This window comes from Diplotaxodon limnothrissa, linkage group LG15, assembly GCF_057381915.1.
Source record: "Diplotaxodon limnothrissa isolate DT_005_m linkage group LG15, D_limnothrissa_male_GT1.1, whole genome shotgun sequence".
Taxonomy (NCBI): domain Eukaryota; kingdom Metazoa; phylum Chordata; class Actinopteri; order Cichliformes; family Cichlidae; genus Diplotaxodon; species Diplotaxodon limnothrissa.
The window spans coordinates 27,342,583-27,368,836 of record NC_140610.1 but is presented as its reverse complement, the minus strand read 5'-3'; the positions used below and the strand labels follow the sequence as shown (position 1 = coordinate 27,368,836).

Below are 26,254 nucleotides of genomic sequence, written 5' to 3'. Positions count from 1 at the left end.
CACACACACACACACACACACACACACAGGGAGGATGTCTTGATTTATGAACACAGAGCTTTATTCTTCACTGAGACTGTACAAGCTTAAATATCAGGATACAAAGAAGAGGTGCATGATGGGAGGCTCAGCCGACGTCCTCCATGTAGTCGGCTCCATGACTCTGACTGAGCTGAGAGATGCTGACGTCCTGAGTGGATTCATCCACCTGTGGACAGAGACAGAAATGAGCCTGAGGCTGCAAGTGGAGCTACAGGTGGAGCTGCAGGGGCATGGTCTCACCTTGTCGCTGTGGTCGGGGCCCTCAATGGAAACCTCCTCGATCTCCTCGCCGATGCTCAGCTCGCTCTTGGAGAACTCAGAGCGGTGACTAAACAAATAGAAGAAGAAAAGTAAGACGATCCTCCATCTGCCCAGCCTGACTGCAGGACAGATATCACTTTAACGCAAAACATGACAGTGGCTCTGTGGCACTGCGATCAGCAACACATCTGTCCTCTGTTCCTTCGAGCTGAATCTGAACAGCTGCTGTAAAGGTCTGGAAGGTTTCAACTACTTTCTATTTCTATTTATTTATTTATATAGCACTTTTAATTACAACAGTGGTGTTGACCAAAGTGCTGTACAAACATACAAATTACACAATAAAATAGCAATATCAATTAACATCAATACCAAATAGCTAATAACAAATAAATAAGTAAATAACTCTCATGCAGAATTAAAAGCCAGTGAGTAGAAATGCGTTTTAAGATAGGATTTAAAAAGGTTGAGGGTAGGAACCAGTCTAATGTGGAGAGGCAAATCATTCCACAATTTAGATGCCACAACTGCAAATGTACAATCACCTCTAAGAACTAGTCTCGACCTTGGTGTGCCCAAGAGCAAAAGATCACCCGATCTAAGAGCTCTAGGGGGCGTATAAGGCTGCAGTAGGTCTGACAGATACCCTGGGGCCTGTCCATTCAGTGCTTCATAAGTCACCAATAAGGTTTTTTTAAATTGATTCTAAAACGTACACGGAGCCAGTGAAGCGATTTGGTCATAGCTCGGGAACAATTCAAAAAAATTTGAAAAGTCTTGGATAAAATCTTTATGGTATTTTGGAGGTCTGTAGACTGCTGTGACAAGTGTCGGTCGAGGATGCCCCACTTCAAACCACAGAAGTTCAAAACTTGAATAAGAGTCAGTTAAAACCTGTTTGGATGCGAGCTTACTTTGTGCAGAAACATTTAAAAATCCCTGAATTCTGAGAGCAGCAAAAACGGTGAAGCGTTAAAATCACAGCTGTGATGGTAAACACTGATTTAATCCATCATCCACATCAGTGATTACGACGCAAGAAAAACCACAAAATACTTTTCCTGTCAATGTCTAAACTCTGGTCTAACACGCTTTTACGAAACATAACTTCATTTTGCCACTAGATGGTGCTATGACTGCCGTTAGCTGTGTTCGGGATTGGACTTTCATCAGACATCTGGAGCAGGCTGGATTTCTCAGTGAAAGTTCAAATAAAGTACTAAAGTAATAAAGTACAAACACGGTGCCATAGAAAACATGCTCTGATGTAATAATAACAATAATAATAATACTAATAATAATGATGATGATGATGATAGCGATGCGTGGAGCAGATCCAGCAGCACCTTCGAAGTGTGAGTGCTCGACTCACAGATATCACAGGAACATCAGACCCTCTGAATCCTCGTGAATAAAAAGGACGTGAATAAAAACAAGTGTGTGTGTGTGTGTGTGTGTGTGAGAGAGAAACTCACACACTGGTACGTACCTGTTGAAGTCGTCGTCGTACTCGACCTCGTCATCTGAGGGAAAAAAGTGAAAACCTCGTTAATCGTCTGACTTCATCCAGTTCAGAGTCAGGGTGGTTGAGGACCTATTTGTTTGTTTGCATTTTATTTATGTTTCTGTCATTGAGCAAGAAGAACATACAGCTAGCTGTATGTGCTGCTGCTGCTCACTTCCTGTTCCTGCAGTGGACACTTGTGTAAACAGGAAGTTTGTCAGTACCAGCTAAAGGTGTGGGAGCTCAGGCTCATCTGAACTTTATCAATAAATCGTTTTTTTTAATGTTCTTTGTTTACTTCTGAATGTTTTTGTTTATCTTGGCCTGAGACCAATTGTGGACCACTATTTCATTAAGTATAATCATTTAGTTTTGTCTGTACAGGATCTGAGCCTAAGATATGAAGGATCTAATCTGTGTCTCGTATAAAATGAAGGGCTTGAATAGTCCAATTAAAAGAAAAAAGGTGTTGAACCAACTAAAAAACCTTAAGTGCGCCATAGCAATGCTCCAGGAGACTCATCTCTCTGAAAAGGAACACAGGAAGTTGAGGAGAGAGTGGGTTGAACAATAACATAGATCTACTTATCAGGATGGGAAAAAAGAGGAGTTACAATTCTTGTTAACCAGTCAACATATTTCCACCATGAAAAAATATTTGCGGATAGAGAGGAGCGCTATTTGATGGTGACTGGCTCTGTAGGGGGGGGGTCTAAAATTACTTAACTAAATTTATATGCACCAAATGAGGACTGTCCAATTTTTTTCAAGAATACTGCATCATTAATAGCAGAAAAATCTGAAGGAATGATCTTGGTGGGAGGTGATTTCATTTGTATTCTGAAAGCAGCTGTCGACAGACTCCCGTTACACAATGGCCCCAAATCCAAAAAATCTCATAGTTTAAATACAATGATTAAGGAACTGGGCCTAGTGGATGTGTGGCGTCAGTTGCAACCCCAAGAAAAATATTTCACTTTTTATTCACATGTACATCGCAGCCATTCAAGGATAGATATGTTTTTAATGCCTAGGACCTTTATAGGGCTAGTCAGTGTGGCATAGAGGCAATCACTATCTCTGATCACGCCCCGGTTTGTCTGAAATTAAGAATCAATCCAAACAATCATTTTAAATATTGGAGAGCCAACATATCTATATTGAATAATGAAACAACTCGACAAGAACTTCAAAAGAGTCTGACTGAATATATTCAGTTCAGTGATAATAATGAGGTGCCCCCTTTAATCTTGCGGGAGATTGCAAAAAGTTATTTGAGAGGTAATATTATAGCAGTCTCATCAAGACTGAAAAATGAGAGATTAGCAGAACAATTAGCAGAACATCAGCTAACTAAAGAAACTGGGACTTTGAACTCATTGAAAGAGCAGAGGCAAAAGTTGGATGATTTACTAAAATTTAAGGCAGAGGGACAACGACGTTTTGCTAATCAGAAGTACTACCAACATGGTATTCGGGCAAGCCGACTGCTGGCATTTCGGCTGCGTAAGGAGCAATCAAGTAGGGTTGGTCATAAAATCAAATGTCCAAACTCCAGAAAAATTGTGTGCCAATCTAAGGAAGTTGCAAAAGCATTTTTAATTATATAAAGAAGAAAATGCCCCAAATAAAATTGAAAAGATTGAACAATTTCTTAACCCAGTCAATCTTAGTAAACTGTCTCAGGAAGAGGCTGGACTAATACCAAATCTAATCACCATTGAAGATATAAAAAATAGTATTGGAAAACTGAAAAACAACAAGTTTCCCGAAGTGGATGGCCTGCCTGGGGAGTATTACAATTTTTTTGAAAAAGAGCTAACACCATTGTTATGCAAAGTTTATAACTATGCGTTATTTAAAGGTGATCACCCACAGTCATGGTCTGAAGTAGGGCTGGGCTATATTATAGCGCTCACGGTAATACCGGTACAATGCTAGGCAACGATAAGAAAATGATATATCGCGGCAGAATGTGGGTAAAACGTGCATGCGCAGTGCTGAAAAAGCACGGCAGTGACAGAGAATGAGAATGGGGAAAGCAGATTGTTGAGTGAAACGGATGAACCAGAATTAGTTTGTAAAAATGATGCAACTTAACTGGTTTGGTGTTTGTCCGTCAGATACACAACAAAGCACATTTTTTTGTAGAACATGCAAGCGGGCCATCGTTATTGCTGTATTTGTCGGACTAAGGTGCTTGTAAATCTGGGAGTAATTTGGGTCCTAAACTCTGTCAATTCAATCAAGTCTCTTTAATGAGACTTTTATTTCATGGGTCCAAACTTTATATAAAAATCCCAAGTCTCGGGTAAGGGTTAATGGCCACTGTTCTGACTTCTCTCTAGGCCGTGGCACTAGAAGGGTGAATTGTTATCGCCGTCCTTATTTGCTCTCAGTATTGAACCTTTAGCTGAACTGATCAGATCCAACCATCTCATACAAGGAATTAGAGATGAAACCAATACACAACATAAGCTGTCACTTTTCACAGATGATATTTTGCTATTTTTAGGGAATCCGGACACCTCTGTCCCAGCCCTTTAAGATTATGGTACAGTGTCAGTTTATAAAACAAATACAAAGAATCTGAGGTGTTAATAATTGTCGGAACTGGGCCACACAGCTAGATCATCATATCTTTTAGACACTCTAAACATGGTTTCAGATACTTGGGGGTAATTATTACTCCTAAAACCAATCAGTTACTTACACACAATTATGATTCGGTCATTCAAGGAGATTAAGGGGGACTTGGACAGATGGAACCTACCCCACTCAATCTTATGGGGAGGATTGAATGTATAAGGATGAATATTCTTCAATTCAATTCAATTTTATTTATACAGCGCTAAATCACAACAATAGTCACTTCAAGGTGCTTACAGTCGCCTCAAGGCGCTTCCACGCCTATTATTCCTATTACAGAACCAACCCATTTTGATCCCACAGTCTGCATTCAAATTATCAGAAAGCATCACATCTAAATTTATCTTGCAGAATAAACGAACAAGGGTCAGACTCAAAATGTTAATGGAAAAGAAAAAGGGGGCCTCAAATTGCCTAACTTCACAATGTACCGGGGAGCTCAATTAAAATCAATGGCTGCCTGGATTATTCATGATTCAGAAATGCAGTTGGTATCTATGGAAGAGTATTCATTACCAGGTATCTCCCTTCGGAGTCTCCCATTTCTCAACCATCAATCACGGAAAAAATTTTTTAATAACTAATCCATGGGTCAAGCATACTGTAAAGATTTGGAACCAAGTGTTAAAAATGCTAAAAGGGAATTTGACCATGTCTCGAGCTGTTCCCATAAATGGAAATGTTGAGTTCCTTCCATCATTGTCAGATCGGAGTTTTGAGAGGTGGGCGGAGAAAGAACTGATTACAGTCAATCAGCTGTTTGAAAAGAATACTCTTAAAAGTTTTGCCCAACTAAGGGCTAAATATGCTTTATCCCCAGGGGACCATTAGAGATATTTGTAGTTAACAGACTACATTACAAAACATAAAGATTGGGACAATATTAGAAGAGAACCAATCGGGTTAGAAAACCATTTTATAAAAAGGAGTTTTGACCTTGTTCGGGTGTTTGTCCAGTCTTATATTGTTAACGTGTTTTATATATGTTTCATGTACTCTGTGTTATGTGATCTGAACCTGCTGCGTGTCAGCCCTGAATCCTACCTAAGTGCAGAGATCCACTTCTGTCACTTGGAGCCTTGAAGCCTCTGTCTTTGTCCTGAGATGCTCCTGCAGAGAAATCACGAGTTCCATTTTATCTGTCAGCACCAACAGCGTGACTGAGACTGCTCCAGATCAAACAGGAAGTTCCACATCACCAGACCACACAACCATCCAACCACACGAACATCCAAACACACAACCATACCAGTTGGAGTCCAGAGAACGGCCATGTCCAGGATCACAATCAGTTTGTTAAAGATCAGGTGACCTCACAGAAACACACTCAACCCAAACTCGCTCCGAGAGAAATCAAACTGACCGTTCCTGCTGAGGTTTGGCTCCGACATGCTGCTTTGTCCTTTTCCTCCTCCTCCTTGACCCTCCAGCGACCCTCCTTGACTCCCCCTGGATCCGGACACCTCCCCCTTCCTGTGAAGAGGAGACCGCAAAGACTGAAGACCCTGACAGACAGTCCAGCAAGTCAAATTAATCAGACACCTCCCACTCCACCCCAGATTAGACATCCTCTCTTCCACCTAACCAGAGCAGACAGCATCAAACAGCAGATTGAACATGGACCAGAAACAGCGAGAGAAGAAGAGGGTTGTAAAGCGGCTGGTCTATCAGCTCCGCCTACAGCTGCACAGTTCAGACTGCTGGTTCCCATGCTGTGGGGCATGGCCCTTCACCAGGTCAGGAGATAAACCTTAGGGGTCGTAATATGAACACTCAGAAACTTTTCGTAGATTTTACATTTTCTGCACAGATCAAACACTCCTGTTAAGTCAGCAAGAGTCTGACTGAAAACCGAAAGGGGTGCACTTGATTTATGACAAAGAGAAGCCAGCAACAGCTTCAAGGCAAAAATAAATACAGAAAACATGGTGTTTAATCAGTTTATCCTGTCTTTATGATTTCTAAAGTCATCCCTGAAACTCAAATCTGACCTATTAATGAAGCCTATAAATCATTTGACTATGTAAGGAGATCCCCTTTCTCTGACATCAGACAGTTCCAGGAATATAAAAACGGTTTATCAAAACACTTTCGTGCTCACGAGAGGAACCAAAATGTCAGAGCAGAGAGGAAAGCCTAGAGGTTTGATGCTGACCTGCTTCACCTGGAAGGATTCATCAGTGGCCAATCACATGAAGAGAGGTGCACCTGCAGCTCACCTGAGCTCAGAGGGATCAGAGAGAGGCTCGTCTCGCTCGCCCTCTGAGTCAGCAGCCAGCACAGACAGGCTAAAGCCAGGAGAAAGAGGAAGAGGAGAAAAGAAGGAAAGAAAGGAGTCAGTGAACATCAAAGTCTGAGCTTCTATTGAGGAGGACGTAATCAGCCATGAAAACTGTTAAACGCCCTCAGAGTCATGAGCAGAGGAGGAAGAGAAGCTTGGAGCTCCCCCGTGACCCACTTTCTCCACAAACGTCAATAAAGTTTTACATCGCCACCATCAAACTGTAATCTGAGCTGAGTACAGCTTAGTCCACGGGACTGGCGTCAACAGGGATGCTGATTTAACTCACGCGTAATGAGGCGGACAGGCGAGCAGCTCCGAGTTTACCTTCCCCAACACGTGACACGAGGCACAGCAGGGCGGGCACAGGTAAGAGCAGGGAGATCTTCGGCAAGTGTTTCTGTGGTCGCTCCGTCAGGTGGTGCTTACACGAGTGTTATTCCTGTATCTCTGTGTCCATCTGTGGGTGTGACGCCCCCTGCTATTAATGGGCAGCAGCGTGCAGAGCCCGTCACGTAGACAGGGAGCAGGGAGATCAATAACATCTGCTCATTGCTGATCGATCACTGATCTAAAAACTGTTTGATCAGACTGACATGGTTTCAGGTGCTGCCCAGACTGCTCCACTTTCATCACAAACGCTGAGCTGAGACCTGAGTCACGCTCTACAGGAGGTCACCCACATAGAGCTTGGCCACACCCACAAAACTCAGTCTCACACACACAAAGACAGCTCTGTCACACCCATAGAGGGCTCAGTCACAGCCACAGAGGGCTCAATCCACACCCAGTCCATCTAGGGAACACCAACACCGTGATCCTGCTCCACATTCAAACCCCAGCTCACAGCTCTGAACGCCTCCTGACAAGCTGTTAGAAACACAGGATCGCTCCCACCATGGAGGAAACTCTCCAGCCAATCATCATCATCCTGGATAAATCTGAATGTTTGCATTCATCAGCTGGTCAGTGAAACAGCCCAGAGCACAGAGACACTTCAGTGAAAATCTGCTCATTAAGAACAAATACAAATAAATTATAAATAATAATAATAATAATAATAATAATAACAACAACAACAGCGATTCTTTACGCAGTCTGTAGTGAAGTGTGTCTGTGTTGGTCTCTGCGCATCTGTTTCAATAAAGTTCTTTAAATAAAGAACGTACAGCTCCTCTGATTGGGCATGACGGGACGTGCACACTCACTCGCTCAGACTTTTGCCTCGTCTCATGGAGGACACGTTGGAGCCAGAGAGACTCTCTTCCAACACGGGGACGGCACTACCGCAGGAGGAGTAGGAGGAGAAGGAGGAGAAGGAGGAGAGGAAGGACAGGGAGCACGTTCAGACACAGCACAGGTGTGAACAGCACAGACAGGTAAAGTTCTATGGTGTTATTTTTGTGCAACTATTTGCCACTATCTCTGCGGACCTTGCGCTCTCCACATCTCTGCCCCTGCGCGTTCAACTCTTTCTGTACAGTGTTATATTTGTGCCACAAAACCAACCAATCACAGACTTGGATGCAAAAATTCTGATTGGCTGTTTTGGTCTCCAATCAGTTCACTAGTTACTGTAGCCAAACCCAAGCAAATATCCTAGAATGCATTTCGTCAAAAACTCAAACGAGGCAGTTGCAGAGGAACGCAGAGTGGCAGGGTTTGATCACAAAATAAAATTTTAAGATATTTTCAGGCTAGAATGTTGCTGCGTAAACGTCAAATATCTGCTCAATTTATAAAGACATCACATATTTGCAAAAATGTTTTCGGAGATGTTACCCACCAGCTGTGCGGTCAGCTGGTGGGTAACAGGCATCTCCGAAAACGTTAGATCAGCACTTTTGCGAGCGGGTCCGCAGAGATCTGAGCAAGAGCAAATGCAAAAACTGAGCAAGAGGGGCTGTTATTGTATGTGTATACAGCAAACCCTGAAATACATTTTTTGCACGCAGCAATGAATTTTGTTCGCTCAAATTTAGCTTTTCTTTGCTCAAAATAAATTTCTCCTCAAAATGCAACACTTGTACATGCAAATTTGTTTTACATGCGCTCAAAATGTTTTTATGTGCGCTCAAAATAGTGGCACAAATATAACCCCATAAAATTCAGGTGTGAGATGAACGAGAGAAAGCTGGAACAATTTCTTTTAAATGCAGAAAATTCAGTTTTCTATTACAACATGTTTGCATGTATCAAAATGTTCAGATTGTTTGCAACATTTATTTTATTGAAACAATTTGTAGGAAAGAAAATCTTAAAATTATTTTCCTTTTTTGGATTCAGCAAATATTTTCTGGAAATTTTCCTTTTATTTTGGAGGGGAGGGTAAATGTGAGGGGGAAGGATAACTACTGTGGTTTGAAGCTGAAAGGAAATACGTTTGACCCACAAATTCACACTGACTCAGAGGTCAAAGGTCAGCCAAGCTCACCAGCCATAGGTCTTCTGCGGTTTGGGCAAGGGGTCGTCAAAGAAAGAATCTCCTTCATCGAGGTCTTCCTCCTCCTCCAGGTCCAGGTCCAGGCGCTCCCTCTTGTCGGCAGAGATCTCCTCCTTCTGCTGGAAATCTCCTTTACTCAGAGAGCGTTCTGAGTCCTAAGCAGCGACATGACAAGTTCAGATCACACCGTGCACCCCAGACTGGAGGTGAGCAGGTGATGAAGACGCGGTAAAGAGGAAGATGTGGAGGCCGATTAAAGCTGTAGTAACGAGGTCACAGTGTTTCAGAGCAGAAAAGTTAGATTTGATCATAATCAGCTGCAGGTCTCAAACAAAAGCTGATGTTCAGCAGCCGGGAACTTCCTGTATGTTTCACAATACAAGCTTTTAAAGAGGCAGCAACACAAGTTAGAAAAATGTCCACGTCTTCATTCAGAAATAAACAAATCTATTTAATCAGTAAAACTAAAGATGTGTACTCTTTTGCAGCTTTTATTCTTAAAGATGCGAACAGGAAGAAGCCATTTTATCACATAAACACAGAATAAACTAGGTTTATGGTGGCAGTGATAGTGTCTGGTGAATTCAGATGCTGTCGCTCACAGGCTTAGTGTACTGCCCCTCAGCAGGCTTCCTGAAGTCCGCCAATCAAGAGAAATACAGCAGTGAGGGGAAGGAGGTAAAACGTATTTTCCCATAATCGGATAACTGATTATTCTGAACTACGACTGATGCAAAAGTACTCTGGAAAGTTGGGGATGTTTGAATATTAAAAGATTTAAAGTTAGAGCCTTTCATTTTATTTCCTAACCAGAAGAGCTGTGATCATTATAGCTGATGTCTTATGAGATGAACATAAGTCATAACATGAATAGCTTCCTGTTTCTGAGCTGTGACAGAGGAGGCCAGAGAGGAGCGTTAGTCAGAAGTGCTGCTGTTTATGGTGATGGTTAGCAATAGCACAAAGTGAGTCTCTCATCTGCTCCTCATTGTGTTACCTGGGCTGCTGTCTGACTTTGTCCTCTGAGGCCTTTATACCTGGGGATCTGTGCAGGACAGGATAGCAGCTATCAGCTAACAGGCTAACATCAGTGCTACACGGCTATCAGCTAACAGGTTATATCAGCTCTACATGGCTATCAGGATAGTATTACAGCTAAATGGTTATCAGCAGAGCTATCAGGCTAATATCAGCACTACACAGCTATCAGCTAAAAGGCTAACATCAGTGCTAATATCAGCTCTTAACATTACAGCTAAATGGTTATCAGCAGAGCTAACAGGCCATCATCTTCACTACATGGCAGTTAACAAGCTGAAATCAGTGCTAGCATTAACTCAATGCAGCTACCAGCAGAACTAACAGGCTAACATCAGCATCTTCATCTTGGTGCCAGCAGCTGTAACTGTGTTAGAACACAAATTAAACTGTTCTAATTCTATTTTGTGAACTATTTATCCCACAGTTTTCCTTCTATCGTGTACACATGTGCTAAAGTCTGCTGCAACCTGACCTTTAGTGAACTGTTTACTTTTAGGTTTGTTTCTGTATGTGTTTTAAATATTCTTTTAAATATTCTTTCCTTATCCAACTCAATTTTATTTTATTTAGCTAGCACCAAATTACAGCAACTGTCACCTCAAGGCGGTCGCGTTTGGGAAAAAAACAAAAATACAAACCCAGAATCGCTGTGATGTCACCAGCTTTAAATACAGGGAGATGAAGTAAAGCGGAATGACCTTTGACCGGTCAGATGACAGAGCAAACGTACCTTACTGACTTTCTGCTCAGGTAACTGGCTATGAGTCACACCCATATCAGAGTCCTGAAGCACCTGAACAAAGATGAGACCTTGTGAGACTCAGAGTTTCTGAAGAGCATTTTCTCGGATTTATACTCTAAATGTTTCACATTAACTCATAAAATGTGATCAGAAACCAAAAATTGAGTCTCACCACACTCCTGCACTGAGAGAAGAGTCGCCGGTACATCCCGAGGAACTGCTGGAAGTCTATAGCTGTAAACGTATTGATCAAATCAACCAGATCAACCAGACACAGATCAGTCAGAGCGCCATCAGAGTTTCTCATCAGTGTGATTGGTTTAAAATCGTTTTCTTACTTGTAGAGAAGTCTTTGTCTGAGGCTCTGAGCTCATCAGTGACGAACCTCTCCAACAAGTTCCTGTAGATCACACAAACAGATTAACCTTCATCATCATCGTCATCATCCTCAGACTCTTTCCGTGTCCCTCTTCACTGTCTGAAACAGGAAGTAAAACCTACTTGTTCACAGCGGGGAACAAATCAGTAAAGATGTTTTTCAGATTTTCTCTCAGCACTGAGCCGCTGTGGTCCTGCCGGGGGTCAAAGACAAAAGATCAATACTTGCAGCCTGTGGTTGGATAATAGCTGATGACATCACACACAGGTACAGTGTGGGGCTCACCTTGTCGTAAAAGTCAAACTTCTTATTGGCATTTGTGATCTGTTTCTGAGTCAGCTCCTACAACGAGGGGAAGGAAGGAAGTAGTTTATTTGCTGATAAGGATCAGATGTGACACGTGTGAACCTGTGACCTCACGCTAAACCTCTCTGAGCACGCTCAGTGATCAAAGAGCTGAAGCAAGATATTGGCTGAGATTAGATTGCAGCTCACAGAAAACAAACCACAGATTAAACCAAACCGGTGCAAGCAAACACACACACACAAAACACACGCCTTATATATACACACAGACACACATTGAACAGAAACCTTGGGGGGTTAAGGGATAACTCTGGATTATTTAATCTCACACTCAAATTGGCCTCTGAGTGATGCCACGGATGGAAAAATGTTCAGAGACCACGCCCACACTAACCCATAAATGCCCCTAACAGCAGGACGGGTTGACGAACTGACCAATCGAGCTCCAGAAATAGCACGGAGCCCCCCCCTCCTCTCCACGCTCCTCCTGACTCATCCATCTGTGGCGTCAGTGTTCAGTTGGAAGTGAGTTAAATGAATCATTTTAAGTCAGATTCTCATGTTTGTGTCAGCTAAGCAGTTTCTTTCAGAGGGATCAAACGTGTGCAGCCTAATTTTACATTTTGGTCCATTTCAGTTCTCATAGTCGCTCTGATCTTCTGTATTGTTCTTCATGTTAGCTCCACCTGACTGTCAGGGGTGAAGCCCTGCCCACCTGCTGCTTCAAATAATCCTTACTGATCACCTCATTGTTTACTTGAATGGGTGCATTGTTGTATTTTGTCATGTTTCTCAGGTCTTTGTCTGAATTTCTACGAACATTATTGCTAAGGATTGTCTTATTGCATTGGAGTCACACTGGGTTAAATATGTACACTTGGGTTTTAAGGGGTATTTATTATTTTCTTCTTTTTTTGGGTTGTATGGAAGCCCCAAACGCAATTTCATTGTTCTTGACAATGACAATAAATAAATACTACTACTTGCATGTAACCACCAATGTGATTGGTTAGCTTCTGTCATCCACAGACTTTTTTAGCATTTAAACGAATAAAAGTCCAAATGTCTTCAAACTACACAAAAATTAAACAAACTTGATGTGGATCATACAAAGCTGCCGTGTCAGAGTCCAGAGCTGAACAGAAGACTTCATGCACGTTACTATCAGTACTAGTGTCAGTAGCAGTACTGTAATACCAGTACTGTGGGCTGGTTGCGTGTGCTGCAGAGTTCGGAGCAGAAACTAGGACACCCTGAGATCAACAGGAAACCAAAACCCTCCATCTACTGACATCATGACCCAGAATAACCCACACAGACACACGCACCGACACACACCAACACACACACACACACACAGTGAAGGAGAAGTCCGCTCATCTTGGGAATGCTCCCTCCTTGGTCTCCCTGCTCTCACACGCACACATTCCATCAATAACTCTTCATCACTTCACTGACATCATCATCCTCAGGAGGTTTGTCTCACCTCAGCCAAGGAGGCCGTTTTGTCCCGGTGGCGCCCCCTCCTGACAAGCTCCAGCAGCAGCGGAGATTTCCTGTTCAGGTCCAAGTCGGAGAGGCCGAGCTCCCTGGAGACCTGATCCCGCCCATCCAGACAGCTCGCCTGGACAAACACAGCAGCAGGAAGCAAATAAAGCTTTATCAATAAAACTAAACCAGAACTCGTCCAGCCGGCACAGGCCTCACGCTCAGCAACAGCATAAACATCCTTTATTGGCTGATACTGGCTTCTTTGTTTAAAAAAAAAAAAAAAAAAAACCCACACAGACAAAACTTTATTTAAATGCTGAGCAGACATGGAGCGGACACTTAAAGGTCGTGTTGCATTTGTCAGCAATAATGTTTGCATTATTGCAGTCCGTTCACCCTCATCAGTGAGCCATCGGCACCCTTACTCGCTGACAGCGTACAGGTTGAAGTCTGAACTCGCGAGTGGGCTGAATGTATCACCCCTGAGCCTCCCAACGACACCGGCGCTGTCTGCACACCTGTCAGCAGGCCTCCCCTGCCCTGCAGCTTCTCATTGAACCCTTCATCTAAAACAGAAACAAAGTTCTTACTGTTGTCACCATGCAGGGTGGGCAGCGTGAACACGTTAGTTTGCAACTGTGAGAACTTGAAAACAAGGCGACACAGGAGCCTGAAATTGACTCCATCAGTGTATCTACTAAAAATCTCAGAGGAGTTCAAATCTTAGTGTCCTCAGAGGTCAGAGATCAAGTGTTCTGAAAACGACAGCAGGAAGCTCCTGCTGAGTAAAGTCAGGCCTAACAGAGTTTAATCTCAGCATACCAGTAAAATCATCATCATCAGCCGATCTGACAGTCATTACTGTTACCGATGGCTCTCTGCACGTCTAGCTCCATCTGTGCTGGTCCTTGAAACACCTCTGCTGTAAGGTTGTATGAGGGGATGCAGAGGTGGAGGTGCAGCTGGATGCTTCTCTGCTTGGGCCGAGCAGTTTGTTCTAACGTGGGAGAATCGCATCGTCCTCGAGGGTTTGTGAGCTTTCCAGAGTTTGTAACTAAACAGAGAACAGAAACCGTCACACAGTCGAGGGGAAGCCAACCAGTGATCTAAGCTTCAAACCCACAAACCACGAGAAGGAAAATTGAGTCAGTTTGTGGTCGCGAGCGCGCCTCAGCGAGTCCTCGGCTACAGGAGGAGGAAACCGCTCGCTGTGTGGCGCTGAGCTTCAAGTGTTGAACACGGCGTTCAGGAGCTGCTTCGGTCCTTTGTTATTTACACATCATCGCTCACATTTTCTTTCCAGTCACAAGCCGCCATCATCACGCCTCTGATTTATCGATACACTGGAATATGTATTATTATGGATCCTCTACTGATACCACAGCTCTCATAGCTCAAACACTCAAACAGCAAATACAGCTGCACTTTCTTCACAGCTTCATGACACCTGAAAGCAGCATGAGGAGTCAGCGGCAATGACGAGGAGGAAGAGGTGGAGGAGAAGCTTCTGGTACTCACAGAGTTGATCTCTGGCTCGAAGACGGCGAGGCTGAAGTCCAGGTTAAAAACCTGCAGGAAGTCCACGATCAGACTCGCCACCAGACGACCTGCAAGGGCATGATATCATCACTATCACCATAATCAAGATGCATCACAGGGAAAACTTCTCTCTCAGCAGCTGAGATCATCTGATGCTGTGTTCAGAGACAATCTACCAATCCTTATCACTCATCAATCACTTCACGTATTGATTGATTACCTGGCGTGTCACTACTCATGATCTGTAAGACTGATCAAACACTAAAATCTGATTGATGTGACTTTGCTCGCATTGTCCTGACACTAATTTTAATGAAGCTTTTTTCTTCTCATTGTTTAACATCATTTAATTCCTGAAGGCCACACGAAGCATCAGCATCTCATCACTTATTCACACAATTTAATCCCAAAAGGTGAAAAACATCCTGCTGGAGATGTCCAAACTCTTCACATGCCTCTGAAGCAGGGAACACTGTGATGAGCACTGTGATGTCACTAGGAAACCAGAAAACCATTTTTGGTCAGACGAACACGTCCTGACCTCCAACTCTCTGCTCGGCTTTCACACCACTGAACGTGGTCACTACTCATGCCACAGACCAACCAGGACTCAGCTGCAGGCCTCCAGTTTGACCCCAGTGGTTTAAACGAGCGTATGTCTGTGTGCATGTATGTGTATGTGTGAGCATGTCTGTGGCGTCCTGCTGCTGTGTGTTTGTGTGACACCCTCAAGGGCCAAAGAGATCAAAGCTCTGATCTTCATCATCATCAATGTGACTGCTGCTAAATAAAGGACAGAAAATCACATACCAACAGGAAGTCACATAATGCAGGAGTGACCCAGAATCTCAGGGTGTGAGTTGGAGTTAGCTCTGATTGGTGGATTCCTGTTAATGGAGCACACCTTATAAAAATACTGACACCATGTAAACGTCACAATGAACACCTAAAATCCAGGTGAACTCCTGCTCGTCAACTCTGTCTGCTCCCTGCAGTGGTCTGAGATAAGACCAGCTGACAGCTGTAGCCACAGTGCCCCCCTGTGGGGCACATAGGAGCTGCAACGCCTGCTGACCGAGGTCATTGCAGCCTTAACCTTTGCTGTCACAGCTCCAAAGAACGCCAACTGGTCTGTTCAAGAAAACCGGACTTACCATACACAAAGAAATGTATAACAATCATATCTTGTTGTATAAGGACTGCACTGCTTCAGCCAAATCTACATACTATTCTATGTATTCTATTAAACTATGGTTTAATCAGTTCTAGTGAAGGTAACTCCAGGTCTCTCGTTTCATTGTTTAGTAAAATTACAAAACCTCCGGACTGCTGATTTTTGCAACTCTCATATCTTTTTTCACTCATAAAATCGCTGATATCCACCAACAACTTAAATCTGTAGGAGCTTCTAGCTGTGAAGTAGACTTTCTGTTTTCCTCTTCCCTCCATAGCTGATGTACCAAATCTTACTCAAAAATCAAAATCAACCACTTGTCAGCTCGACCCTCTTCCCACTGTGTTAGTTAAAGCTTGTCTCCCTTCATTGGCTCCTCCTATAACTAGTATTATCCACTCTTCCCTTAACACTGGAATCATTCCTCCATCCCTGAAAACTGCTTCTGTCACTATAATTCTCAAAAAGTCTGGTGCAGATCCCAATAATTTTGATAATCTCCGCCCTATATCAAACCTCCCCTTTATTTTGAAATTTCAGTCTGGTTTCCGCCCCAATCATAGTACAGAAACGGCTTTGTTAAGGATTACTAATGACCTTCTGATGGCAGCTGATTCTGGTCTTTTAACTATCCTCATCCTTCTCGATCTTAGTGCGGCATTTGACACAATTTCTCATGGTATCCTCCTGAGCAGATTAGCATCCATTGGCATTAGTCACACCCCCCTTGCCTGGTTCACCTCATAGCTCTCAGACCGCACTCAGTTTATCCAACTTAAATCACACTCTTCAAGTTTCTTTCCCGTTTCTGCTGGTGTGCCCCAGGATTCAGTATTAGGGCCCTTTTTCATTATCTACATGCTCCCTCTTGGCCAAATATTCCGAAAATATAATATCAATTTTCATTGTTATGCTGATGACACCCAGCTCTGCATTTCCTCCAAACCTAATTCATCCCTTCCACCTACCTCCCTCTTGAACTGTCTTATGGAGATCAGATCATGGTTCTCCTCCAATTTTCTCAAACTTAGCAGTAATAAAACAGTTTTACTCACTGGCACAGCCTCTATCTTAACCAAATCTAACAGTTTCTCCATTAAAAATTCCCCCATCCTTCCTTCCCCGCAGGTAAAGAGTTTGGGTGTCATACTTGACAGTCCTCTCTCATTTCATAACCCGGTCTGCATACTTTTCACTTACGTAACATTAACCAGCTTCATCCCATCCGTAGTCAAAGCTGTGTCCCAGATGTAACACAGGCACTTTTATTAACATACAGCGTAGATGTACATTAAAAAATTACTCAAAAATAAATTATCAGCATTTATTAATAGTGCTCCATAAATAAAAGAAAACAATGTTGTTTTTGTGATAACAAAAATCTCACAATTGTGCAATCAAAATGTAAACTAACAGACGCTGAGTATAATAACAAAGAGACAGATTTCACAGCTGCTCTGTTCCCAAGTTCTACAGCGTGACTGAAAGCCTGGAGTTTGAAATCCTCTGTGTAACCGTGTCTTTTAACAGGAGCCATTTGAGGTCCCAATACGCACACAATACGGTAACATTACGTTGAAGCACAGTACGTATTACTCCGCAACAGTGGCGGTCCTAGCCTGTTTGGCGCTCTGGGCGAACACTCCCCACTTTTCTTGTCCATCTTCCATTGGTTTTAATTTTGCACTCCAGTATGAACACCCATCCCTCAACTCGAGGATCACCACAACATAATCTAACACACCTACACCTTAGTTCAGCGTTCCCCAACCTTTTTTGCACCACGGACCGGTTTATGCCCGACAATATTTTCACGGACCGGCCTTTAAGGTGTCGCGGATAAATACAACAACATAAAACTAGCACCGGCACCGAAAAAAAAGAAGATTTATTCATAACACACGTGAAAAGACCCAGGAAAACCAAGTTAACAATAAAAATGATAACAAAATAACGCCAAAAACTGATAAAAACCCTGAAAACCATGCATTTCACACCCGAGCCTCAACTCTCGCGGCCCGGTACCAAACGACTCGGCCCGGGGGTTGGGGACCGCTGCCTTAGTTCACAGATTCACTTTGTCTAGGGTGCATTTCTGAGATTTCACACAACCCAGGATTCAAATCGTGAATAGATAATGGGCTTGGATTTACAACATTATAAATTAAATGTGCTCTATTTGGAAGCAGCAGGGCCCCCTCCCCTTTCGATGGGTTGTGTGTGAGACTTTAAATCATCAAACTGTAAATTTTAAATTGTTATTGATCCCTTTACCCCTGGTCCTAAAGTGTATATTTATTTTCTTACTATTCTTATATTTATTGTTTTTTTACTTGCACTGCTGTAACTGGAGCCTCGTCGTCTCGTCTCTCTGTATACTGGACTGTATTTAGAGGAGATGACAATAAAGTTTACTTTGACTTCAGCAGCGAGCAGGCGCACCGAGGGCTCTCGTGCTCACTTTTCGTGTATAGAATTTCGAAAAAACATGGGTGCAAATTATAAGTCTGTATTATAATGTCTGGTATTTTCGTGTTTGTTGGTTTGTTTTTATTTTGTTTTATTTTGCGAGTTGGTTATTAGATGCTGCTCCAGCCAGTCAGAGAATCCCCCGCCGCCCCGCCCTCAACTCCCTGTGCCGCAGGCGCACATCGCAGACGAGGGCGACCTTACTCCCAGCAAATGGGCGATAGAAAACCGATCGGTGCCTATGCCATTCCCAATATGCGCTGGCATGACGTCGGGGCAGCATAAGTACGAGCATTTTTTTTTTTTTTTTTTTGCCGATGCCCGTGATGCCGCCCCCCACCACGATGCCGCCCCGGGCAACCGCCCGTGTCGCCCGTATCTAAAACCGCTACTGCTCCGTGAGGCTCCAGACTACGGTAGCCGTAATGCTCCAACATCATCCATCAAGCGATGCGGCTTCGTAGTTCGTAGCTTACCAAAGTCGTACTAAAACATTTTTTGACAGATTGCTGAGCGCCGTGTACCACATAAAATCGGTTCACGGTCATTAAGAACAACCAGAATTCATACATAACGTGCACTGTCAACTTTTGAGAAAGCTGTTAGCGCGGTTAGCTCGTTAACACGTTAACACGTTGATGCGTCCAGCCCCACGCACAGGGCGATCCGCGGTAACGGAGATTTGCTGTGTCCGTCTTGTTGTTGCCTGCAGGTGAAGTGATGGGGGAGGGGGACTTGTGTTCAGTGAAGGAGAGGCGAGGCCGAGTAGAGACAAAAGAGAGGCAAACTTGCGGCTCCACAAGTATAATTATAACGCAACATATACCATATCGATATAAACGATGCTGTCACATCTTATATCTCGTATAAAAATATATCGATATTTAAAAAAAAAAAAAAAACCTCGATATATCTGCTGCCATCCTTGTCCATAGTCTTATTACTTCCTGGATCGATTATTGCAACTCTCTCTTATTTGGTCTCCCTAATAAGTCCCTCCATAAACTTCAACTTCTTCAGAATTCTGCAGCTCGGGTCATAACTCTTACTCCCTTAAGAGACCATATTACCCCAATTCTTCAACAGTTTCACTGGTTGCCCATAGAAGCCAGGATAAACTTTAAAATCTTAGTTCTCACATTTAAGTGTATTCATAACCTCATCTTACCCTCCTTATCTCTGTGATCTGCTTCATATCCCCACTCTTACCCGCTCACTCAGATCTTCATCTGCCACTCATCTTGTTGTTCCTTCTGCTCGCCTTATCACTATGGGGCACAGAGCTTTCAGTCGCTCTGCTCTGGAACTCACTTCCTTCAGCCGTAAGAAATATAGATTCCCTTCCCTTATTTAAGTCACAACTCAAAACCTACTTGTTTAAACTGGCTTACTCGCTTTAATACAGATTTTACTTGCTGTCAAATCGTGTTTTTTTTTTTAATTTGTTGTTTGTGGTTGTATTTTGTGTTTTTTGTATTTTAATTTATTATAATCTATTTTAATCTACTGTTTTATTGATGTCTTCTTCTCTTTGTAAGGTGACCTTGGGTTTTAGAAATAAAATGTATTATTAATATTATTATTACTTGTTGCCATTGTAACAAATACTGCAGTCTGATGATCAATGACATCAGGATAAGAAAGAAACGCATGGTGAACCTGCGGATGCTCCGCCATGGTGCTCACAGGCGGTTTCACTCTTAGTGCAAGCTGCTGGATCAGTGAGGGATTCTTTAGAGCATGTTTGAAATTATTTAAACCTTTATGAACTCTCTCGCTGATGAGTCTTTCTGTTGGACTAATTTTAGTAAAACTGTAAAATAACAGCCATGAAGCAGTGTGACCTTCATGTTTGTCAGCTTCACTATCCAAGGCAGCAACAGCACTGAACCAAGGTATGAAGGATATAGGCATAATTGATGTGTGGCGAAACCTCCATCCAGGCCAGAGGGACTTCTCCTTTTTTTCACCAGTACATAATACACACTCTAGAATTGATATGTTTCTTGTACCACAAAATATGATGGCAACAGTGATAGATTGCTCCTACTTAGCAGCTACTTTTTCAGACCATAATCCCATTAAACTTTCCTGGGCTACCAATATGTCGCAAAGTGTAACCTACAGGTGGAGGTTTAAAAATTATATGCTAGGAGACTCTGATTTTATTTCATATATGAACACTAATATTGAAATATTCCTAGATGCCAATTCAAACTCCTCTTCACATGCCAATATTTGGGAAGCCCTCAAAGCCTATATGAGAGGTATGGTTATGTCATACGGTGCCAATAAGGTTAAAAAGGTCAGAGAGAAGATAACTAAATTGGAGATTGACATTAAAAACTTGGAACAGGAATATATTGCTACCAAAAAGGAAGAATACCTCAATATATTAACAAAAATAAGGTTGCAATATGATAATTTATGCACCAGCAGAGCAGAAGCAGCCATGGCCAGAACTAGATATCACTACTACGAATTTGGAAACAAAACAAGTAAACTACTGGCCTGGCAAATTAAGAAAGAAACATCTGATAAATTTATACGGACAATATTAACGGAAGATGATAAACTTCTTGATGAATCAGCACTCATAAATGCAGAGTTTAAACGGTTCTATGAAGATCTGTATAAATCTGAGCAAGGGGTCGACAGTACTGCTGCAAAAAGATTTATAGATGGAATAATTCTTCCTAAATTACATAATGAGGACAAAGAACTGCTTGATGCAGATATATCTGAGATGGAGGTTCTTCAAGCCCTCAAGTGTTTACAAAATAATAAGACCCCTGGACCAGATGGATTTCCAGTTGATTATTATAAGGCTTTTTCTAATAAATTATTGACACCACTTACAAATATGATTAAAGAAGCTTTAGAAAATAATAAATTACCAGAATCATTGGAAATTGCAACAATCACATTATTGCCAAAACCGGGCAAGGACAAACAGAGATGTGACTCTTACAGACCCCTCAGCCTTTTAAATGCAGATTATAAAATATTATCTAAAATAATTGCACTTAGATTGGAGGACATTATGCCTAAGATAATAAATGCCAACTAAACAGGCTTCATTAAAAACAGACATGAAGCAGATAATGTGCGGCGTTTGCTCCATATACTGAATACTGCTTAAAAAAACCAAGACCCACTGCTAATAATCTCCATGGACGCTAATAAAGCATTTGACAGGATTGAGCCAAACTTTCTATTTCAGGCAATGGAAGCCATGGGCTTCGGAGAAAAGTTCACCCGCTATGTTAGGACACTTTTTAATGCCCCCAGAGCCAATATCATAACAAATAATGTGCTTTCTGGCACTTTCTCTTTAACTAGAGGTTGCAGACAAGGTTGTCCAAATTCCCCCTTGCTCTTTGCGATTGCGATCGAACCACTAGCAGTTGCCATCCATACTAATGCCTCCATATCTGGAATCAAATTCGGCACAAGTGAACATAAACTTTCTCTATACGCAGATGACCTCCTACTGTATATAACGGACCCTCTTAAATCAATTCCCTCTTTAATGAAGTGTCTTAAAGAATACAGTGCAGCCTCAGGATACAAGTTAAACTATACCAAAAGTGAGATTATGTTATTAAATATACAAGATAGCCGTATTAGAGCTCTTACTGACCCATTACAGTGGTGTAATAATGGATTTACATATTTGGGCATACAAATTGGTAAATCCGAGGATCAAATATTCAAATTAAATCATATCAAACTGTTGGAGCAAACAAACTTAATATTCAGAGATGGATGGATTTTCCATTATCTCTTATAGGGAGAATTAATGTTGTTAAAATGAACATTTTGCCTAAGTTTATCTACTTATTTCAATGTCTCCCTACAAATGTTCCTAAAAGTTTCTTCAAAGAGCTTAACAAACTCATAACGTCTTTCATATGGCAAAAGAAAAATCCAAGAGTCAAACTCTCCTCACTACAGGCCCCATATTCAAGGGGAGGACTTAATTTACCAAACTTTAGGAACTATTATCTTGCCTCCCAGTACCGATCAATTTGGATCTGGCTACATGCAGAGAGGAGTGAGGTTCGATGGGTTCCAATAGAACAACATGAGGTGAACCCCATACCATTAAAAGATGTTCCATTTTTAGGTACAAAAAAAATGTCTATCCAAGCTCACAAACAATTTGATAATATTAAACACCTTCTGTGCCTGGCAGGAATCCCACTCACTTCTGAAAATAAATATCTCTTTTCTTAGAAGGACACCCCTATGGGGCAACCCTGATCTCTCTTATCATATTGCTGACCCAATATTGCGGGGATGGAAAGACAGAAATATTCGAACTGTTGCCGACTTATACAATAATGATACATTTATTGACTTTCAACAACTAAAGGAAAAATTCAAACTCCCAGGACAAAATATCTTCAAATTCCTACAAATAAGAGATTGGGTCAAAGAGAAATCCAAAGGATTATTCCCCGAGATTCCTAAAGAAACTCCTCTTGAAACGCATCTTTGCACCAAACCATGGAAGTCAATAAAAGGAATAGCATCTTCTATATACACTATTATCAATGAAAAGTTACCTGACTATAATAAAGCGTCTTTAAAAAGAAAATGGGAGACAGACCTGGGCTATGTCTATGAAGAGGTAGAATGGCACCATTTATTGGAACAGGCACAGACCATGTTAATTTCTACAAATCACAGGCAAATGCAATTTAATATATTTCATAGGATATATTATACCCCTTATAGGTTACATAAAATTGATATTAATTACTCCCCCAAATGTTTGAGATGTAAGGTGACAGATGGTGATCTCCTCCACATGCTGTGGAATTGCCCAGTGATAGAAGAGTTCTGGAGACGGGCCATTGAAATAATCTCAAGGGTAATGGGGATCCAAATCGAACTGGACCCAAAACTATGGATTTTAGGTGACACAGGTTCTATAAATGTGAATTATCACAAGAAATATTTTATTTTACTTGCGAGTGCTGCAGTGAAAAAATGTATTCTGCTACATTGGAAATCTGAAAACTCTCCAACACTGAGACACTAGATTAATGAGCTAGCGTCCTACTGCACACCTGAGAAGATATTGCATAGTGTAAAAGGGAAATATGGAACCGTCGAAAAAATTTGGGGCCCCTTCCTGTCAGTACTACCGTCTTTGGACCTAACAGATCATAGAGATGACGCAAATCCCCCTGGGTCTGCCTTGAGTTGATCCCCGGTTAGGCCCTTCTGACTTGATTTCCTGAATGCTGTAGTTTTATCTTGTGGGATGTTGATTCCTGTGTATGAGAGTTTCTATAGATAGGTGTAAATATGGGCTGTCTGGATACACGAATGTGATGAGGTTGAGAGCCATACAGGGGTAAAGGGGTGGGGGGATGGTGGGAGGGGTTCACATGATGTGTTTTCTGTTTTGCTCAATTTTTTATTTTATTTTTTTTGAATTCTTTGTTCTTTGTTTGTTTGTGTGTTTGTTTTAAATTTCTGTAATTACCAATATTGTCATTATTATTATTATTATTATTATGCCTGTATTTTCTGTGTTTGGTTTTCAGATGTTTGAGGTTATCCATGAAAGGCATAGATACAAGAGTGTGCACCTGGGAGTGCTTCTGTGGTCAGTTGTGAGTTTTCTGTTTGTTTGTTTTTTTGTTTTTGTTTTCTTTCTTGCTTTGTGTGTATGTTTGTTTTTTTGTTCGTTTCCAATTTAAAAATGAAAATAAAGCTTAGAAAAAAAAATTTGTTGTTTGTGGTTGTATTTTGTGTTTTTTGTATTTTAATTTATTATAATCTATTTTAATCTACTGTTTTATTGATGTCTTCTTCTCTTTGTAAGGTGACCTTGGGTTTTAGAAAGGCGCCCTCAAATAAAATGTATTATTAATATTATTATTATTACTTGTTGCCATTGTAACAAATACTGCAGTCTGATGATCAATGACATCAGGATAAGAAAGAAACGCATGGTGACCTGCGGATGCTCCGCCATGGTGCTCACGGGCGGTTTCACTCTTAGTGCAAGCTGCTGGATCAGTGAGGGATTCTTTAGAGCATGTTTGAAATTATTTAAACCTTTATGAACTCTCTCGCTGATGAGTCTTTCTGTTGGACTAATTTTAGTAAAACTGTAAAATAACAGCCATGAAGCAGTATGACCTTCATCACTGCTAACCTGCTCGTGAAATGTTGCTGCTCAGTGAAACCGGCTGCAGGCAGGAAGAGGAAGTTGAGGAACTCACCGTCTTTGGTGTTGAGACATTTTTTCAGGCTCTCGTTGACCAGCGGACTTTTATTCTGAGGAGAAACATCAGCGAGAGCTCAGAACAGGTCAAAGCTGTCAGTCACACATCAAGACCATCATTGACCCCTCCCAACTTCCTGACTCCTCCCACCTCATTGTTCACTTTTCCAGACTACAAACTTAGATTTTAATCTAAACACACCATGAACCTGCTGTCTCACGTATTCCTGAATTTGAATACTTTATTAATGACGTAGTAATAGTCGCTCCAAGACACTAAAAACTGGAACTGACTAAACTAAAGTTAAAATATAGCAAAATAGCTCTTATTATAAATATTCCAGTATGCTACACAAATTAAATATATTTGGTTAAGATTGCCCTTGTTATGTGCAGATATTTTAGTGTGTGCTGTGTATTAGATGGAGGAGTTGTTCAGTGCTACATTACGTATAATCTCATGCTCTCGTTGTGACTGGCCAGCATGTCACAGAGTGAGTGGGAGGTATTGTCCGGCATTGTCCTGATCTTGGACTATGACGGACAGCACTGACTGATCAACACTGTGCTTGGAACTTCTGTGTGAATCACTCACCTCCAGTTTGTCCTGCTCCTCCATTGCCAGGAACACCGCCGCTCTCATCTCCGCCTGCAGGAACATGTCATCAATACAGGTAGTTATTGAAACCTATCAGTAAATTCATACATGTCATTCATGACAGATATTTCAAACTAAAAGGGTTTCCTAAATATTATTTCATTTCCATTCATCAGTTTTCTTCCAGTCATCGTATTCAGGGTCGTGGGGGGTGGAGCCTCTCCCAGAGGTGGGACACACCTGGACCAACCAGCGTGTTGCAGGACTAACAGCGTTTCATTCATTTGCTGTATTTCACATTATTTTTATATGAGCTCTCGGCGCAAATCTTCCTGGTTCCTGGATCAGATTTTAGGCTGACGGGTTCCAACTGTGCTGAAGTTAGCACGCACGAAACTAGACCTGCACAATCCACACAGCGCTTAGTTTAGATATAAGTCACAAACTGATCAGATATCAGTCACAAACTGATCAGATATCAGTCACAAACTGATCAGATATCAATAAGAGTGGTTTCAGGTTTGGAGGTAAGTCTTTCTCAGCACCTGACGCTGTCGAGTCACATGACAAAAACAGGGCGTGAAAGGAAATAAAAAAGGAAAACTATTTCTATTTGTTCTGTGAGGTTTCTTCTTCCTGGCTGTGAGCTTTGAGGTTCTATGCTGAGCCGCAGTTACACGTTATTAGTAATAAAATGTCTCATCTACTCTCACGGATGTTTAAACCGGTTTCAAAGGTTAGATCCTGCTTGATCGACAACAGCAGCAACAGAGCTCACACAGCTGCTGAACCTCTACACTCAGTCAGAACTTCATCTCTCCTCTCAGGTTAAATAAAATAAACCTGAAACAGTCTCTGAGCAGCCGGTTAGCAGTCGTTAGCTGCGAGTAGCTGTAGCCTATCCCGCCGTTAGGGCGTCTCACGTTAAACGTGACCTTTCACCTTCAGCTTGTTCAGAGCTCCGCTGTTCTCAAGATTCTGGATCAGCAGGTCCCGCAGTTCCGTGTCGTCCTCGGCTGCTGACATTTTTCTGTCTGAAGCTTAAGGTGCTAACGTAGCTAACTGCTGCTGCCAGGACAACACGCCAA

General features: G+C 42.0%; 1 protein-coding gene across 1 annotated transcript; it reads right to left on the bottom strand.

Annotated features, from left to right (window-relative positions):
• On the bottom strand, positions 1-26,254 carry cep43 (centrosomal protein 43). The gene is made up of 19 exons (XM_085373073.1): positions 26,109-26,254; positions 25,164-25,217; positions 24,567-24,621; positions 14,658-14,746; positions 13,135-13,272; positions 11,628-11,684; positions 11,465-11,535; positions 11,302-11,363; positions 11,136-11,197; positions 10,952-11,014; positions 10,178-10,225; positions 9,172-9,335; positions 7,946-8,020; positions 6,676-6,744; positions 5,820-5,929; positions 5,501-5,566; positions 1,793-1,826; positions 283-370; positions 1-208 (listed from the first exon to the last, which is right to left on the bottom strand). Exons 1-19 carry the CDS (start codon positions 26,190-26,192, stop codon positions 128-130), a joined length of 1,470 nt encoding a protein of 489 aa, XP_085229199.1. The 5' UTR covers positions 26,193-26,254; the 3' UTR covers positions 1-127.

What these genes read in the sequence shown, in the direction of transcription:
- cep43 (XM_085373073.1), bottom strand. Translation starts at nt 26,192, where the DNA reads ATGTCAGCAGCCGAGGACGACACGGAACTGCGGGACCTGCTGATCCAG. An exon ending in AGACAAAGACTTCTCTACAA is followed by an intron (nt 11,198 to 11,301) that starts GTAAGAAAACGA and finishes ATACGTTTACAG; the next exon opens with CTATAGACTTCCAGCAGTTC. An exon ending in AAGTGGATCTCTGCACTTAG is followed by an intron (nt 1,827 to 5,500) that starts GTAGGATTCAGG and finishes TTTTTCCCTCAG; the next exon opens with ATGACGAGGTCGAGTACGAC.